This window comes from Phalacrocorax carbo, chromosome 7, assembly GCF_963921805.1.
Source record: "Phalacrocorax carbo chromosome 7, bPhaCar2.1, whole genome shotgun sequence".
NCBI lineage: Eukaryota > Metazoa > Chordata > Aves > Suliformes > Phalacrocoracidae > Phalacrocorax > Phalacrocorax carbo.
The window spans coordinates 2,153,143-2,171,283 of NC_087519.1; the positions used below are offsets into that span (position 1 = coordinate 2,153,143).

Consider the following 18,141-nt stretch of genomic DNA (forward strand, 5'->3'; position numbering starts at 1 on the left):
GAAACCACATGCACCGCTCCCAGATTGAATCCTCCGGCTTGCTTATGCTCTCGGAGATCAAATGAAGCTCCTAAGAGCTGTTTCTAGTGATCGCTCAGTTAGTGCATCGCTGGCCGCTGCCATCCCTGCTCGACAGACGTTAAGCCCAGGAAGAGGGACGGGTCGGGGACCGCTCGCAGCCCCCGAAGCTGCAGTCCGCTGCAATTCCCTGTTTCTGGTTTCTTTGCCAGATGTATGCGAGCATATAGACACACATGCAGCTTTTCAGCCTGTTCTTTGGAAAACAAAGACTGACACTTTGCCTTTGGAAAGCTGACAGCAGGGTATATTTGGCCATGGGGTACTACAAACAACATATTTCCTAATTCTGTGCTGTGTTTAAGGGCGAACTACCGTGGGCTCCTCTCACAGGACGAGCTTCACCTGGCAAGGATCACAGGCAGGGAAAAGTGGAAACCATGGGAAGTTTGGGCACAGATGGGACATACCCAGTTTCTTCTGGAGCCTGTGAGCTCCCGCATACACACTCCCATAGGAGAGTGGGTCTACCACTATCCCCGTGACTGTGGTTACAGGGAGAGGAGGTGAGCGGTGAGACTGGTGTGGGGCTGCTGGTGGAGTCCCTGAGTGAGCTGGTGGGTTGAGGGGTGGGACTGGGGGCAGTGGGGTGGGTCACTCAGCCCAGCTATAGCATCCACTGCTGAATTAATGTGGTTGTTATGCACCCTCCCCACACCCCCTTCTGAGCAGGACTCGGACACAGGGTATAAAATTGCTGCATTTTCTGCAAGCTTTTTAGCCAAGAAATGCCCTGATTCAGACTCCAAAAAGTTGCAGCAGGAAGGAGAGGGGGACAGCGTCCCCAGGCAGCCCCGGCTCCAGCGCAGCTCAGAGCGCTGAGCCCCTTGGCAGCACCCAGCGCTTCACGCCCTGCCCGGCAGCTGGGAAAACCTCCCTGCCCGTTCATTTCCCATCCCTGGAGCAGGTTTCGGGGCTGGGATGACGTTACACGCAAGGCTGGCGGCAGAGCCTGGGGCTGGGCTCGCAGCGGCACATTTCACGTGCCTTGGCGAGCCTGAAGTCACCTCTGCGTGCACACAGCCCCCGCGCTGAGGCAGGGCTTCCTAAGCTCAGACGCAGCACAGCAGGCCCTGCTTCGTTGTGCTGCACCCCAGGGGACCCCTTCAGCCAGGTTTGGGGGGCACCCTGCACTGCATCGGGGTGCCCCACACCAAGCTCAGCCCAGCTCCCGCCGCCCCACACGGCAGGTGTGGGGCCAGCACGCATTTGCTGCAGGGAGAGGAGCCTGCAGACCTGCTGGGGAGCTGCTTAACGTGGGTGGGGGCACCCAGAGGAGCTAAATGTGCCCAGATCCTCGCCCAGTTTTATTGCCTTCCCCCCCCTTCCCCTTCCTTTTGTCCTTTGGTGCTGATGGGTGGTGGCGAGGATCGGGCTGAACTTGCTTGAAAATCGCTTGAACTGGGCTCTGTGGGTACCGGGGGTTTGCACACGCGTGGGCAAAGCAAGGCCAGGACGCAGGTCGGAGGGGAGAGCGAGGTGCCCTGTCGGGGGGACCCCAGTAGTCCCCCATGTAGCAACAGAGACCGGGCTGTAGGGTCCAGAGCTCCCGTGGGGATCCACCATCCAGGGCCACCACGTCCAAGGTGGCAGTTCGGGGAGGCCCGACCTCGCTGCCGCTCGATGCTTGGGGCGGCCCCAAGGCTGGCCATGCCGAAGAGGAGCTGGGTTTCCCCCCATCTGCCCGCTCCGCTCTCCCACCCAGCCCTAATCCCCCTCCAAAAACCGGCATTAACCCAGTGCTGGGAGCGGAGCGGGGCAGAAGCGGCGCCACCAAGCAGACCCGCAGCCGCTCGCCCTCCTCCCGTCCCCTGGCTGCACCGAATTCAAGGACCCGGGGAAGGGAAGATGATCGAGGCCCCAAACCTCCCCCATGATTGCTGGATTGATTAAGTATACTGATGAAGACAGCAAGGTTAATACATGTGCCAGTGAATTATAACACTGTCAGCCCGTTCGCCAGGAGATTTTTCACGTTTCCATCAGCTGGCATCCCACACAGATTTTCAGGGTGACGCCTTCCCCTCCCGACCTCCCTGCCAGGGAAAGCGAGAGGAAAAGCCTTGGTTCTACTGACTTTTTAACTAAATCTGAGGGAGAGACTTTTTATCCAGAGAAAGCTAATGCAAACTGTTAGGGATAAATAAATGGAAGGGCTGCCTCTAGTCTGGTTGGCTCACAGGGAAGAAATTTGTCTCACTTTAGAAAAAGGACCTGAAGGTATGGGGGCTGTTGACTCATTCATTGTACTGTTATCTGCCAGGGAGGTTGTGACATCAGAGCAATTAAGACAAACTTTAGTCTATAAGTTCATGCCTGCAACCTCTATACTTCAAAAGAAGACAAACGATCCCTCCAAGGAAGGAAACAAAGTCTTTTCCAGGCTGCTTCCAAAGTAACATTTCGGATCTGCAGCGGTTCAGGAAGAATTTTTCACCGAATTGTTTTGTTTTTTTTTTTAAGCCGTTGGTATATAATAAACTACCTGAGCTCTTTTTTTTTTTTTAAGAAAAAGTTTATTTCTAATGCAAAGGCAAGCAAACAAAAGCCCCAACCTCCTCCCCTCCCCAAGTCACATCCACCAGCTCTGCCTTTCACAGTCCCCCTCTCGTCTGTGATTTTTTTAATAAACATCCTAACACGAGGACTGACTAAACGTGCGTCAGTCTGTTGTGGAAACATACGCAGAGATTGCAGGAGTAACAAACACACAGCAGAGACACCGCTGTTCTTTCCTTTACGGTAACGGCAAACCTGGAGGCCTCCGCGTGACCCAGCCGCACCCATTGCGCAGCGTCTCTGGCATCAGAAAATAAGGCAGAGCTGGGAAAGGCAACGTGCCTCCACGCAAGCCACGAACTGCTGTGATGAGACGTAAAACCCTGCAGCCAGCTCTCCGGCCACGAGGGCAAGTGGCACAGCGCGGCTTGGGCCCCTCTGCGCAGGCTCTCCTCCCCCCAGCAAGCTCGTGGGACCCGAGGCTTGCTCGTGCGGCACCAGCCGAACCTCGCACCCTCTGCGCTGCTGCTGTGTGCGACCTCCCCGGGCCCGGGGCTGCTCTCCCTTTGCAGCCAGCAGCCAACAGCCCGTCTCGGCCATGCACGGCTCTGGGGCCGCCAGCTCTGGCCGGTGCTCGCCCAGCAGCACCCCTGCTCCCTGTTTAGGAGAGCGCTGTCCTCTCTCACCTCACCTCTTTCCACCTCAGCAAAACCTTTCTGCATTTAAGGCTCAGCCTCCAGTGCCTGAGCGTGGATGCTCTTGGCACACACCAGCGCGTCGTGGCGTCTCCCCTGCTTGGCCCTCCCAGCAAACCCGAGCCACAGCAGCCGGTGCTGGGAGCAGAGAGGGGCACTGCCGGTCATTTCCTAGTGTGACGCTGATCTACCTGCCATGCTTTTACTCTGTAAGGGCAATCCCTCGCCCCCTCGCAGGACGGGCAAGTCCAGATACCTCTTGTTTGTTTGTTTGCTTTCGTTTTACATTTAAAACCAGCATTTTGTGGACGTCTGGACTCCAAGACAGCCAACAACTTCTTATGAAGTCCTCCGAACACTCGGCGTGTCATTCGTACAATAGCAAAAGATTAACAGCTAAAAAATACTCTGGAGCCAGGAAATATACAATACATTCAATAACAAAAAATATAGGTATAAAATACTTGCTTTAAGGCTGTGTACAGTTTAACTGAAAATAATCTGAGGATATTAAATTGCTCAGCAACAAAAGAAATGTGGGAAGAAAATTCCTTAACGTGGTGGTGAGGGAAAGGCAGCAACAAATATCCTGAAAGATTTTGTTGATGCTTCTAGAAAATATTTTTAGTAAAATAGGATCGAGACAGACGGAGAGTCCGAAGCGCGGGGCTGGTGCTGCCAGTCCGGGGTGAGCTGTTGCCTTGCGCCTTGCTGTGAGCCAGCCCGGCTCACTGCGGTCCTTGGGTCGATCGCCGCTCCTCGAGCATCCTGCACACCCACATGGACACGACTTCTGCGTTCCCATCGTTGTACTGCACGATGAACGGGTGGCCCTGGAAAGCAGCATAGGCACCGTTAGCCAAGGTAAAGACAACCCTTCCTGTGAAAACCCCAAAAGGTTTGATTTTTTTACACTGTTATTTGTGACCTTGACTTTTATCAGTGGAAACCCTATGCCTCACCCTCCGTACGTGCATCCCTTAAACGGACGGTCCTACAGATCACCTAGGAAAAATACAATATCCCTGCAAGTGTTAAATTCCTCTTGTTACTTGGTCATTGAGCTCTGTGCCTGCAGATGCAGCAGGACCAGGCGCCAGGCTCTGCAGCACTCACAGTGTCCATACGGAGAGGCATTTGTTCAAGCACATACGTGCTAGTCCATGTTATTTGAAGTGATCAGTTGATATAGAAATGAAAATATCACCTAAGTGTAACCGAAACAGGTCTTTGTGAGAAGCTACTGTGGGAATTGAGTACGATGGAAAGAGGGATAACTATAAAATATTCTCAGCTGTGAATTGTACAGCTACTGGCAGACGCTGGAAGACTGTCTTAGACACCTCGGAAAATCAGAACAGCATCTCAGGATGGAACAAAAATATGGCCTGCAATTTCAGCAGCCAGCTTAGGCAGCTCATGTCTCAATCTGGCCACATTCCTAGCGATGGGAACATGCCATCTTCAGATGAATCTCAAATGAAGTATAAAAAAACCGCAGGAAACCGAGTACCGCAATTACATAAATGACTGAAAGAAAGCAATCGCCAGGAGAAACCATCACAGATGATGAAAACTTCTACTCCAAATCACTCAAAAGCAGCTCAGTTTTTGCAACACTAAACTTCATGGCTCTTGCAAACAACGCCTCAAAGTAATCAGCGTAGATCTGCCGGGGAGCCTTTGGGGAGGGTGACGTACGTGTGGGAATTACCGGCGTGCGCAGCCCGACGCCAGCCGCAGCGGTGAACGACGGCGATCGGCACACGCAGAGCGAGCGCGGGTCTGACGCAGGGCCCGGGAAGCCTGGCGGTTGGCTGGGTTAGGATGGCACCGAGCGAAACAATGAAGCAGCGCCCGGATAAATAGAGCACAATAAATCCTCGCAGCATCAGCTCGAAGCAATAAAACACTCTGCAGGGCCAGGGCCAGCAAATGCAGGAGCCACAGGAATAAAATATGCCATTATCTACAAGAATTATGGAGGAATGAGAGATGCTGTTGCCTCAACTCTTTGGGATGGCTAGAATCTCAGCTAAAACTTTTTAGGGAGAAGTCTGAGATGTGGAGAGCCCTTCTTCAGATCTTACTGGGACCAGCTCAGAGGCATTCCCAGTTCACCTTGTAGAGAAAAGATGGATGGGGCTCCTACCCCATGAAGATGGAGGGACACTGTAATAAGAGGAAAAGACAGGGCTAATAAACACATAAAGGTGAACTCAACAATAGTTGGTGGGAGCCCGTTCGCATTTCCATTCATCTCAGAGGACTAATTCCCACAATCAAACTAACACGAGTTGAGGTGGTACAGCCTGAAGACTTGAGTCAAGAAGCGTATGAAGAGGAAAGGGTAAGGTTAAAAAAGGAGAGGGAGAGACTCAGAAAGTAGGGAAAAAGGAGAAGCAAGTTTGCCTGTAAGGCAACAAGGAGCTGGGAGGTGGTAGGAGTCACAGCTGCACCAGCCAGGTTTAGTGGCTTAACCTCTCAGCTAGGAAACGGATCTTCCTTTGGAACTACTTAAATGAAACCTTTCCCCATCCATTCAGCAGAGTGTAAGAGACCGCAGAGGTTTATGCTGTGAACAACCCTACACGCATTGCCACGCACCGGCAGAGAGAAAATAGTTTAATTTAAACAACCGTACCCCAGTCACCTCCCAACAAACCTCACTGATCATCAGTGAGTATATGAATGATTTCAACAGCTGCTGGCGTAACTGCGAGAGCAAACCCCGTGATGTGAAAGGTCTGTTACGATCTGCTGGTGCAAGAGCTACCCCGCAGGCAGATCACGGTGCTGGTGACCGGCTGTGCAAGGTGCACTAGGACCGGTCATACCCAACATTCATCGCCCTGCAATGTCTAATGCACCATCAGTCAATATTTCAGCCTGGACAGGGAGGAGCTGCACTCATGGGTTTCCTCTCCAGTATCAGCCTGACCTGGTCATACCAGTGGCCTCCACTCCTTCTTGATTTCTTACTTTACCTGGTGCACACAATGGACAGCCTTCAGGAACGCCTTACATTGGAACAGCTGGAAGTAGCCTCACACTCGCAGGCCCTGGTTCTCGTGGGGGAATTCAACCACTCTGATATCCGCTGGAAAAGCAACACAGCGAGGTGCGCATAATCCGGGCGGTTCCTGCAGAGCATCGAGGAAAACTTTTTGAGGCAGGTGGTGGAGGAGCCAACGAGGCGAGATGTGCTGCTCAACCTTATACTAACAAACAGAGAAGGTCTGGTTGAGGGTGTGAGGGTTGGGGGTAGCCTTGGCTGTAGTGACTGTGAGATGGTAGAGTTCTGGAACCCGCATGGTAGAGGCAGGATGTCAAGCAGGATTACAGCCCTGGACTTCAGGAGAGCTAACTTTGGTCTCTTCCAAGACCTGCTTGGAGGAGTGCCATGGGCTAGGGCTCCAGAAGGTAGGGGAGGTCCAAGAGAGCTGGTCAATATTCAAGTACCACTTCCTCCAAGCTCAAGATTGGTGCATCCCTATGAGGAAGAAGTCAAGTAAAGGAGCCAGGAGACCTGCATGGATGAGCAAAGAGTTTCTAAAAAACTCAAATGGAAGAAGGTTTAGAGTATGTGGAAAAAGGGACTGGCCACTTGGGAGGAATATAGGAATGTTGTCAGGGTATGCAGAGATGCAACAAGGAAGGCCAAGGCCCCTTGGAACTAAATCTGGCAAGGGATGTCGAGGATAACAGGAAGGGCTTCTTCAAATACATCAGCAGTAAAATGAAGACTGGGGAAACTGTGGGCCTGGTGCCAAATGAGGGGGGTGCCCTTGTGATGCAGGATGCAGAGAAGACAGAGTTACTGAATGCCACCTTCGCTTCAGCCTTTACTGCTAAGGCTGGCCCTCAGGCATCCCAGCCCCAGAGGAGAGAGGAACTCTGCAGAAACGAGGACTTCCCCGTGGCTGAGGAGGATTAGGTCAGAGATCATTTGGGCAAACTGGATCCCCACAAATCCACAGGCCCCGATGGGATGCACCCGCGAGTGCTGAGGGAGCTGGCAGATGCTGTCGCTAAGCCACTCTCCATCATCTTTGAAAGGTTATGGAGGACAGGAGAGGTGCCCGAGGACTGGAGGAAAGCAAATGTCACTCCAGTCCTCAAAAAGGGCAAGAAGGAGGACCTGGGAAACTCTAGGCCAGCCAGCCTCACCTCCATCCCTGGAAAGGTGACGGAGCAGTTCATTTTGGAGCTCATCTCCAGGCATGTAGAGGACAAGAAGGTTATCAGAAGTAGTCAGCATGGATTCACCAAGGGAAGATTGTGCTCGACCAACCTCATAGCCTTCTACGATGGTATGGCTAGCTGGGTCGATGAAGTGAGTGCAGTGGATGTTGTTTATCTCAACTTCAGCAAGGCTTTTGACACTGTTTCCTGTAACATCCTCATAGGGAAGCTTAGGAAGTGTGGGTTAGAGGAGAGGACAGTGAGGTGAATTGAGAACTGGCTGAACGGCAGAGCTCAGAGGGTGGTGATCAATGGCAAAGACTCTGGTTGGAGGCCCACGACTAGCGCTGTTGCCCAGGGGTCTGTGCTGAGTTCAGCCCTGTTCAAAATATTCATCAATGACCTGGATGAAGGGACAGAGTGTCCCCTCAGCAAGTTCGCTGAGGATCCCAGGCTGGGAGGGGTGGCTGATACACCAGAGGCCATGCTGCCATCCAGCGAGAGCTGGCCAGGCTGGAGAGCTGGGCCCAGGGGAGCCTCATGGGATTCAGCCAGAGCCAGTGCCAGGTCCTGCCCTGGGGAGGAACAGCCCCCCACACCAGCACAGGCTGGGGGGGACCTGCCGGAGAGCGGCTCTGCTGAGAGGGTCCTGGGGGTGCTGGGGGGCAGCGAGGTGACCCTGAGCCAGCACCGGGCCCTTGGGGCCAAGGAGCCCAGCGGTGCCCTGGGGGGCATGGAAAGGAGTGTGGCCAGCAGGGCGAGGGAGGTTCTCCTCCCCCTCTGCTATGCCCCAGTGAGGCCACATCTGGGGTGCTGCGTCCAGGTCTGGGCCCCCCAGTTCAAGAAGGACAGGGAACTGCTGGAGAGAGTCCAGCGGAGAGCTACGAAGGTGACCAGGGGCTGGAGATTCTCCCTTGTGAGGAAAGGCTGAGAGACCTGGGTCTGTTCAGCCTGGAGAAGAGAAGGCTGAGGGGGGATCTCATCAATGCTTCTAAATATCAGATATTTATCTGATATTATCAGGGCGGGTGTCAGGGGGATGGGGCCGGGCTCTTTTCAGCGGTGCCCAACGCCAGGCCAAGGGGCCACGGGCACAAGCTGGAACACGGGAAGCTCCACCTGAACATGAGGACAAACCCCTTCCCTGTGCAGGTGCCAGAGCAGGGGCACAGGCTGCCCAGAGAGGCTGTGGGGTCCCTTCCCTGGAGACATTCACCCCCCGCCTGGACGCGGCCCTGTGCCCCTGCTCTGGGGGTGCCTGCTCCAGCAGGGGTGGGACGGGGTGAGCTCCAGAGGCCCCTTCCAACCCCTGCCATTCTGGGATGCTGTGAACTGCAGGCTCTAACCGAATGGCTGCCTTGCTGCTCAGTCTAAAAGTCAAATTTGGAAAAAAAACCCCGTGCCGAAAGTCTACAGACTCTAAAAGACACCACAGTGACTAGGGTGAAGCTACAACAGAATCATAGAATCTTTAAGGTTGGAAAAGACCCTTAAGATCATCAAATCCAACCACTAACCTGTCACTGCCAAGTCCACCACTGAACCACATCCTCAAGCACCACATCCACCCTTCTTTTAAATACCTCCAGGGATGGAGACTCCACCACCTCCCTGGGCAGCCTGTGCCAATGTTCGGCAGCCCTTTTGGTGAAGAAGTTTTTCCTAATATCCAACCTAAACCTCCCCTGACGCAGCCTGAGGCCGTTCCCTCTCGTCCTGTCCCTGGTGACTTGGGAGCAGAGACCAGCCCCCCCCTCACTCCAGCCCCTCTCAGGCAGCTGCAGGGAGCGAGAAGGGCTCCCCTCAGCCCCCCCTTCTCCAGGCTAAACCCCCCCAGCCCCCTCAGCCGCCCCCCAGCACACTTGTGCTCCAGACCCTGCCCCAGCCCCGCTGCCCTTCTCCGGACACGCTCCAGCCCCTCAAGGCCCTTCTTGTCCCGAGGGGCCCAAACCTGAGCCCAGCACTCGAGGTGGGGCCTCCCCAGGGCCGAGCACAGGGGCCCCATCCCTGCCCGGCTCCTGCTGGCCACACCAGTGCTGACACAAGCCCGGGGGCTGGTGGCCTCCTTGGCCACCCAGGCACGGCTGGCTCATGCCCAGCCGGCTGTCAGCCCCCACCCCCAGGGCCTTCTCCGCCGGGCACTTCCCAGCCCCTCGGCCCCAGGCCTGGGGCGTTGCCTGGGGTTGGTGCGACCCAAGGGCAGGACCCGGCACTTGGCCTTGTTGAATCAGGGTTGCAGTCTGAAGAAAGCTCTTTTTTTTTTTTTTTTTTTAATGGAAAACTCCTTTTGTGTGAAAGCCCATGTACGCGGGGATGTGCACATCCCACAGAAAACAACCACTGAGACGCCAAAGTCTGCAGATACAAAATCACCGGTCTCCTGCAAACCGGAGGCTGCAGCACGACTCTGGTGTCATTACAGGTTTCCAAAGCAAAGTCAGTTCAAAGAACTTGCTTTCCCCTTCTCAGATTTGTCAGTGCTTCCCACTGGGTTCGAGCTGCAAGCCCTTAAATCTATCTCCATGCCTTTGAAATCACGGATAGCTGCTACCTGCCATTGCAATCAACCTTTCCAAGTTTGCTCTTTAACTGGTACAGAAATAGATGTCTTCCCCCCAGTACTCAATTTTTTTTTGAAGTAAACTGCTTCCTTTCAGCCATTCTTAGCTGTAGACAGCAACTTTAAATTTGCCAGAGAGATCCCAGTTTCCCATCCAGGCAGATGTGTGCATGCTCACAGTCAGTCGTTGCTTGGAAAATCGTCCACCAAGGACGAAGAACATACCCAGAGAAGATGGCTGATCTTAAAATGATGCATTTAAGTACGTAAGTGCTTACAGCACTGAGCATATGGACAGTGTCTTTCTCCTTCCAACACCTGGCTATTAGAAATCTTTAGCTTTGGTCTTGAATGTCTCACATCAGGAATAACACTAAAGAAAGACTGCGCCCTCTTTTTTGTAACCTCCTACTCCAGGTATCCCACGTATACTTGGGTTTCACTGTTTTACTAAACAAATTCAATCTGAAATATTCCTGTTTTTACTTGATTCCTACCTACGAAAACAACTCAGAGGAGGCCACGATTGGGAAGCCAAAGGCAGGAGCCCTGGAGTTTATTCCCAAGCTGCCACATACTTTCCAGCACGACCTTCACAAAGCTCCTTAATCTCCCTCATCCTCGTGGTTAAAAAGGGAAAAATGATTCTGCTCTCTCATGAGAGAGCACTTTGATATTTTTGGGTGCAAAAGGTGCCAGAGTAAGGTTTAGAATATTTTTTCAGCTCTAAGGGACCTACAATGATCATCTAGTCCAACAGGAACGTAAATGCTTATTATAAGCAAGATAGCCTTGAATTAGCTCTTTCACCTCTTAAACAAAACAGCAGCTAAGGAAACTAGTGAGAACTAGGGAAAAACAATCAAGAGCCCACAGACAAGGAAGAGGAAATGCATTGGGGCAATTAAAAACCAGCTATTAAAGCCAGTCCGCTTCTCCCATGAATCTCCTTTACGATGGAGAGACACCCTGCAGAGAAGACATCTCACACCCAGTATATCCTTGCATTTAAGCTACTCACAACATGCAAAGGGAAACTGCAGGCTATGCAAGGTTGAAAATGTCAGCTAGCCATGCTGTTCATCCTATTTGCTTTGTTTTGTGAGGTTATTCCATCGAAGCCTGCGGTTTTACACGCTCACTTTTCTCCCTAGGAATAAGTTTAACTTGAAACTGCTCTTTAGATGTCTAGATTTTCCTTGTTTGTAGACTATATTGCTCTAGGGAGGATTTTTCTCTGGCTGAAGGGATGTTTTTACCAGAAGCTGTTTTTCAGAATCTGGTGGTTGGTTGTTTGGTTTTTTTTGGGGGTGTGTGTGTGGTTATTTTTTTTGGTTGTTAATTCATTTCTTTCTTTTTTAATAGGGAATGGGAAAACAGATTTCCACCAAAGCTAAAACTATAGTGTCAGTGGGACCTGTCTTTGCAAATCTTAGTGGACGGCCCATAGCCTGTTCAGGTCAGGCACCGAGAGCAAGGTCACAAGCAGCACAAGGATGTATGTCCATTGGCAGCCCGTGCTGAAGTCTATCCCAAAACCACTTTGCTTCTTCTAACACCTGACCTCGCTAGACCACACCTTACTCAGCAGCACCTTGCCTGCTGCAGTCACGCCTGCAACTGCGATAAAAACATACATCAAAGAGCAATACAGGACTGTGGACAATGCACGAGTCCATCCACCTCGCCCCATGCCTGCTTACAGCAACATTTGAAGTGAAAATGCAGCACAAACTATGCGAGAGGGACTTGCACTTGGCTTAGTACCCAAAAATGGCTCAGGGGAAACATTTAAGATTTCCTCCAAAGTCTCCGACCACCATTATCTGCACCAGCAGCAGTCTCCTCTGCTCTTAGCAACGTCTTCACAGAGTTACCCTGATGGATTCACCGCATTTTGCCGCTATTCAGCATCTAGCCCCCATTTCACCCTTTTCAAGCACCCACAGTATTGCAGCCATAAATGCCTGCAGTCCAAACCACGCACATCTCAGAAAGCAGCGCCTTCAACTGGAGGTATCTTTGGAAGGGAGGGTGGAGAGAAGGGGGTGTGGAGAGGAAGGGAGGGAGTGAGGAAGGAAACCCAGGTAAAAATCAGAACTGCTAAAGGAGAAATACAGCTGCACCCTCCGGGTCTAGTGCATGCCCAGGCTGCAGGATGGGGCTGGGATAAACTGTCACCTCAGGAAAGAAAAAAAATGAACAGCTTAGGCATTATTAATAAATTCTAGTTGCTGAGTGTCTCAGCCACAAATAAAAGCCCCAGCCCTGACTTAAACAGTGAGCAATATGTTCTAAAACACACACAAGCAACCTGCTGTACTTAAATATTCCCATATAGATTTATGTTGCTTTGCAAGGTAACACTGAAGAAAGTTAAATGTGGGGAAGCTTGAAATATATTTTCAGTTGGAGCGGCTGGCTTCTCACTGCCCTGGTGAGATGACACTCTCTGCTCGGTGTGGCGTGCGTACCTTTTTTGCAGCATCCATCCATCGTTTTTTTTTTTTGATGTGGGGAAGTTAGCTGGCTTCCAGCACAGATCAGTCCTGCATTCACATCCCCCTGGGCGGCAGCAGAGTCGGGGTGCTGAGCTGCACCCAGCTCTCCCGCTCCAACAGCACGTTAACGTCAGTGGAGAGCGCGGCTCTTTTACACCGGCACCTAGGTCCACTGTGAATTGGCAAATGAGAGATTGATATTAAACCTTCCTTAGTAAAATCACTGTAATGGAGACGCTGCTCATGCCCTACCAGTGACGGTTCAGCCAACGTTTGAGTCTCAATAACGTGCAAGAGCTCACCACAACACTGACAGCCGTAATCATGGAGGGAAGCATGACACCAAGGGAAGAGATGCTCATGAAAGGAGCCCGAAGGCATCACGGGACGGCCCCATGACCGAGCTGATCCCATCCCCACACATTTAATTTTTGCTTAGACTTCTACGCATGTTCATTACAGAGCAGTAACTACCTCCTCGCCAACTCTTAAATACCGAGCCTTAAAAATATCTGGCGATCAGTGCGTCCAGCAGAGCCAAGCAGGATAAAATATGTTGAAAAGCCACCAACCAAACAGCTCCCCATGCCTGCCTTACCTCGGCCGGGGGTCTGGCTCGGTAGGGGACACAGCAATTTCTACAGCTGAAGGGAAGCGGCCGCCGGCGAGCGCACAGCAGCTTGGAGCCGAAAAGGTCAGGCAGGACGGGGCCAGGGATAGCCCCAGAGTGAGTGTCAGCCAGCCTAATTTTGTGTGTCAACTCCGAAAATTAGATAAACAATGACAAACCAGGCTTTTTAAATGAACTTGTCTCATCTCGTTCTCTTGATAAAGGGTACATTTCTCAAGTTGCAGTGTCCCACCAGACAGGTTAACTCTTTCAAAGGGAAGCGCCTCGCAGAGGGTGATGTAAATGATTTAAATATCTGACATGAAATTAAAAGGGCAGCGCCCCCCTGAACACACAGCCCTGGTAATTCAAACTCATTGCTCACAAACCATCAATCATTTAGCCCAGTCAATTAAATTGCCATTATTCAAGGGTAAAAGTTCCGTAATTTTACCTACCGTTAAAATTCAGCAATTTGCTTTCATGGCCGTCTCCTCCGGCCTGAGAAATGTTCACTTCTGATATTAACCCGCCCAGAGCTTATTACAACAGACTTTACGTCGCATCCTTGTCAGGCCTGCACACCCGCGGGCCTTTTCCAGCACCAGGTGCCCACATGCTCTGGATCTGCTCGCCCGCTTTGCTGGTAGGAGGCAAGGGTGAACTCTCCAGGGGAGATGAAAGTCCCAGCCCTAATACAAAGCCTGTGCATCACCCACAGCCCCAGATCCGGGCTACCTGAATCCTTTCAGCTACTCAGTCTAATGCACACATAACAGTTTTCATTGCCTCTCATACACAAGTCCAGGCAAGATCAAAGCTTCACAGTTTATCCCATAATTAGATTCCTCTGCCACTGACTATAAAATGCTTGTGTTTGGATAGCACCTAGGAATTTTAGACCAACGCTGAGGCTCCTAAGCACTGCCGAAGGACAGGCAGAGAATAAATAACACGCCTTAAGCAACGGGTCTGTGATTTCAGAGGACTTCCCAGGCACAAAACAAGCGAAGGCTTATTGTGAGACTGGTTTAAAGGGTCCATGCCACAGGCAGCTACTGACCTTAGCCAGGACGGCCACAAAGTACATTCCCAACGTGAAATACCAGTCAATCACCAATTTCCTTGTAAATCTGCAAAAATTACACGGTGGTGTTTCCTGGGACAGAGGACATGAGGGGGATGGGGGAGGACATGGACAGGAACCTTAATCCCAAATGGTGCTCAGTGATATTGCTCTTTTTATGACAGCACATCCCGATCTAACCCACCTCATCACCTCCTGATGGCCTGAGCAGCAGGTTGCACAGGAAGATGAGCAGTGCCGTGGCCTCCTGCCCTCGCTGCAGCCAGGCTGGAGGGGCTGCGCTTACTGCCAGCATCGCAGCCAGGTGCCCCGATGGCACCACCTCAGCACCTCCTACTGCTCTAGTGGCTGCAAAAGCAGCAGTGAGTTCCTGGGGCAATGCCCTCGCTCCCTCTTTTCTCCTCCATGGCAAGAAGAGCAGAGCCCTGACTTCCAATCCTGCACGGCCAAGGCCAGCACCGGCTGCGCCATCGAGGCACCACGTGCCGCACCGCTCATGAGGTCTGGTGGAGCACCGCCGCTGCTCCAACGCCGCGGGCAGGAGAACCGGCAGAGCCGACGCAGGCTACAGGCGCTGCCGCAAACACTCGGGGGCTGCCTGTCGACATGCTGAAAGGCCGTCTTCGCTGCAGCCAGGAGCGAGCTGCAAAGACGGACGTTAACGTAAACCGTATGAATACAGAGGAGGAAGGAGGGACCCATTAGAGGGACCAGGGTCTCGTGTTAACGACTACATGATGGCCAAACGTAAGCACAACACCTAGCAAATTAGAAATGACAATAAAAGACTTCGTGCTTACGCAAGGTACGTTAGGCACTAAGCAGCATCGCTGTTGGTTGCAACAGTGCTGCCCTTTTAATGTTCTCTTTTACAGGCATCCTCCCAGACTGTGCCGTTAAAGGACTGTGCTCCATTTATTACAAAGAAGCACAGACAAATTATGCATTTAATTTAAAAAATTTGAATTCAGCATAACAAAAACCATAATAAAAAGATCCCAACTGTTGCAGACACAGACTATCAAGACGATGGCAGTGCCCTTAGACAGCATTTCAAATACAGTTTATTAGTGTGTGATATGAAAAGGGTATTTTTATTGCATGATATAATGCAATGGGACCTTGGGCGCTCTGCAGAAGGACCTTGCACTCAGAAGTGTAATGAACCCATAGTCCAAAAAACATTATACTGTACATTAACCTATCATTAATGGCACATTAGGGCTAGGGGCATTGCACGCTTGCTGGTCAGGGCTCCATCAGGACAGTATGGAGGAAACCACAGTCTTCACAGGCTTAAAACAAATAGAGAAAATAAATATTACTGATGGCTACAGGCTGCTTTAAGGGAAGCTCACTCTCCGCTTAACATGCAATTTTGATGCCATTTTTTAAAGGGGGGGGGAGGGAGAAGACAAAATGCAGCAGTTTATTAGGCAATATTAGAAACGGCACGTCACTGCTTTAAGCATTGAATGTCTCTGTGGTGCATCAGATGCATCAACACAGAGCTTTTCCTGCACAAAACATGGCACCTCTGAGCACTGGGGCACCTTTTAAGAATAAAATGTAACCTGGAAACCTGCTCCCCGCCCCTTCCCTGCCATTCCCTAATCCCCAACGACACCGGTGAGGCTTCCCTGGCAGGAGGAGTTGAGACCTGGGAAAAGCACCCTCTGACCCAGCTCTGCACAGCCCAACTGCTGCCCACAGGACACCTGGGACCCGTCTGTTTGCATCCGCACCCGTTTCCATGCCACACCACCACGTCCGAGAGCCATTCGGCACAACTCCAGCCTGTGTCTACAGTAACTCAGTGCAAAACGTGACCAAATCACAACACTTGTGCTCCTGAATCAGCTGGGATGTCCCACGCCTTCCTCCACTGGAGGTGCCCTCTTTCCTTAAACGCAAGCTCGATCAGATGGGCACAGGGCAAATGTTAAATCAGAAAAGCCTGGCTGGGAACTCATCCCCAGTGGGCTGAAGGAGTGCAAGCCCTGCAATTTTGGAAAATAAGAACTCGGCTGTAAAATAGTGCACCACAGTTATCATCCCAGCTAGCTCTCCGATTGCTACCGATGCACCTATGCTATTTACGGCTCTTGTAATTAACTGAGGGCACATACTCGAGGGGAAATTCTCACCCATTCACATGTTTAATGGGAACACAAGTCAGACCTCCAACAGGACAAATACAAACCTGGGCTCTGGAGCTGCACTCTCTTTCCAGGACGCCTGGAAACACAAAGTGCTGAGTAACCCAAACTACCCCAGACTGACCCCGTGTCCCCCTCTGGAGACCTCAGCACGTATAAGATTTCATCACTTTACCACTGCCTCCTGTAGGGGAGGATTTTACATCTAGAGCTCCTGCCTCCAAGGACAAGTCAAACTAAATGCTGTTCTAATTATCTGTGCTAGCTATCCACAAGGCCGATTTCTGCTCCCACAGCCAGGAATAGCAGTGAGGAATCCTCAGGCCAATACTCTATTGCTGACTCCCAAAACATTGTTAATTCACAGGCACAGAAGGTGTCAGAGGCCTCCTCAGGGGTTGCTCCGTGCAGCAGGCTTCCCTCCATCGCTCACTTCTACGGCTTGAGTGGGGTAAAAAATCTGAAGACTTCAAACGCTCACATTGATCCACGGAGGCACAGAATATACACACGGGTGAAAAGAGCCTGCAAGACACTATTTGAGTGTGATCTGGCTGCTGCAGCTCGGTTTACTTTTGCAGTTTTAGGATGTGATTTGAACATGGGACGTAGCCTCTTAAAGAAAAGGGCGAGTGCTTGAAGCGCTTGAAACAGCCGTGACCAGGAGGCTTAGCGTGCATGTCTAGAAAGCGAGCCCCCAGCCTCCCAAAGCTCCAGCAAGGTCAACCCTGGCTTTGAGAGACACTCTCCTCCAGAAATGAAGCTTCCTTGTCTCTCCCATGCGGCACCTGCAGCAATAGGACCACATACATCAAATCACAGCAAGTTTAACCATAGAGTACCAGCTTTTGCTATGTACTTGCATGGCTGTGCTTGATCTGGGACCGAGTGTTTACTGGCCCAGTTCTCTCTCCCAGATCCTATCCTCAGAATAGGGACTATTCAGGGCAAGGACTGTCTCTTGCTGTGCTTGGTGAGGAATTCAGCGTCCCTGAGAGCCTGTTCTCGGCTGGCTGCTAGAGTGAAATCTCCCAGCACACAGGCCAAAGACACAGTGCTTCAACAGATCCGCAGGAGCCCGCAAAGCTGCGGGCAGCACAGGCAGGCTGAGGGACGCCAAGAGTCAGAAGACAAAAGCACCCAGAAGATAATGTGTTCACAGAACTTCCCACCCCCACAAGGACATCACCTGTAGCTTCCGCCAGCTCAGAGAGCAGAAAGGACCGACTTGCCTAGAGAATGGTGAGGGTAGCAAAGAGGGCCAGAAAGCCGCATCGATCGGCGGCGTTTTCTGGGCGGGGACAAGAACACATCCATAAGCAAAATCAAGTATCATTAGTCTCCTTGAAGTTTCTGCTCTCTCTCCTCATTCCTTATTTGCGCAGCTAACAGCACAGCCCCAGCCTGCTAAACGCTTCCGCGCAGAGCGTCGGGAAGTGGTGAGTTTTGTTTGTTGCGTGGTCTCCCTAACATACACTGTAATTAAAATGTTGATTACTAAACAGTTTAAATATATGACAGACAATGCAGTTAAAGCCTACAGTTAGGTCAATATGTGATTTAGATTTGCCATTTAAAAACTCTCATTTAAATTTTGCATACATTAATCACTACCATACTTCAATGTTCTGATATCCACCTGACTACACTATTAAAATAAAACTTGCTGCCCCAGGGAAATCCTACTTATTCTTAATTGTTTCGAGGCTTTGATGGGCTTTTAATCTAAGATTAATTTATGCAATTTTAAATAACTCTTCTTATGAT

The 18,141-nt window shown here is 51.3% G+C and overlaps 1 protein-coding gene across 6 annotated transcripts in view; it reads right to left on the bottom strand.

Moving 5' to 3' along the window:
- Positions 1-2,571: 2,571 nt before the first annotated feature.
- Positions 2,572-18,141, bottom strand: part of MAP2K5 (mitogen-activated protein kinase kinase 5) — a 142,995-nt gene continuing 127,425 nt past the window's right edge. For all 6 annotated transcript variants that reach the window (XM_064456037.1, XM_064456034.1, XM_064456032.1 and 3 more), the window contains one exon: positions 2,572-4,105. In XM_064456037.1, coding sequence (XP_064312107.1) covers positions 4,001-4,105 — 105 coding nt within the window. In that variant the 3' untranslated portion in view covers positions 2,572-4,000. The remainder of the gene's footprint in view (positions 4,106-18,141) is intronic.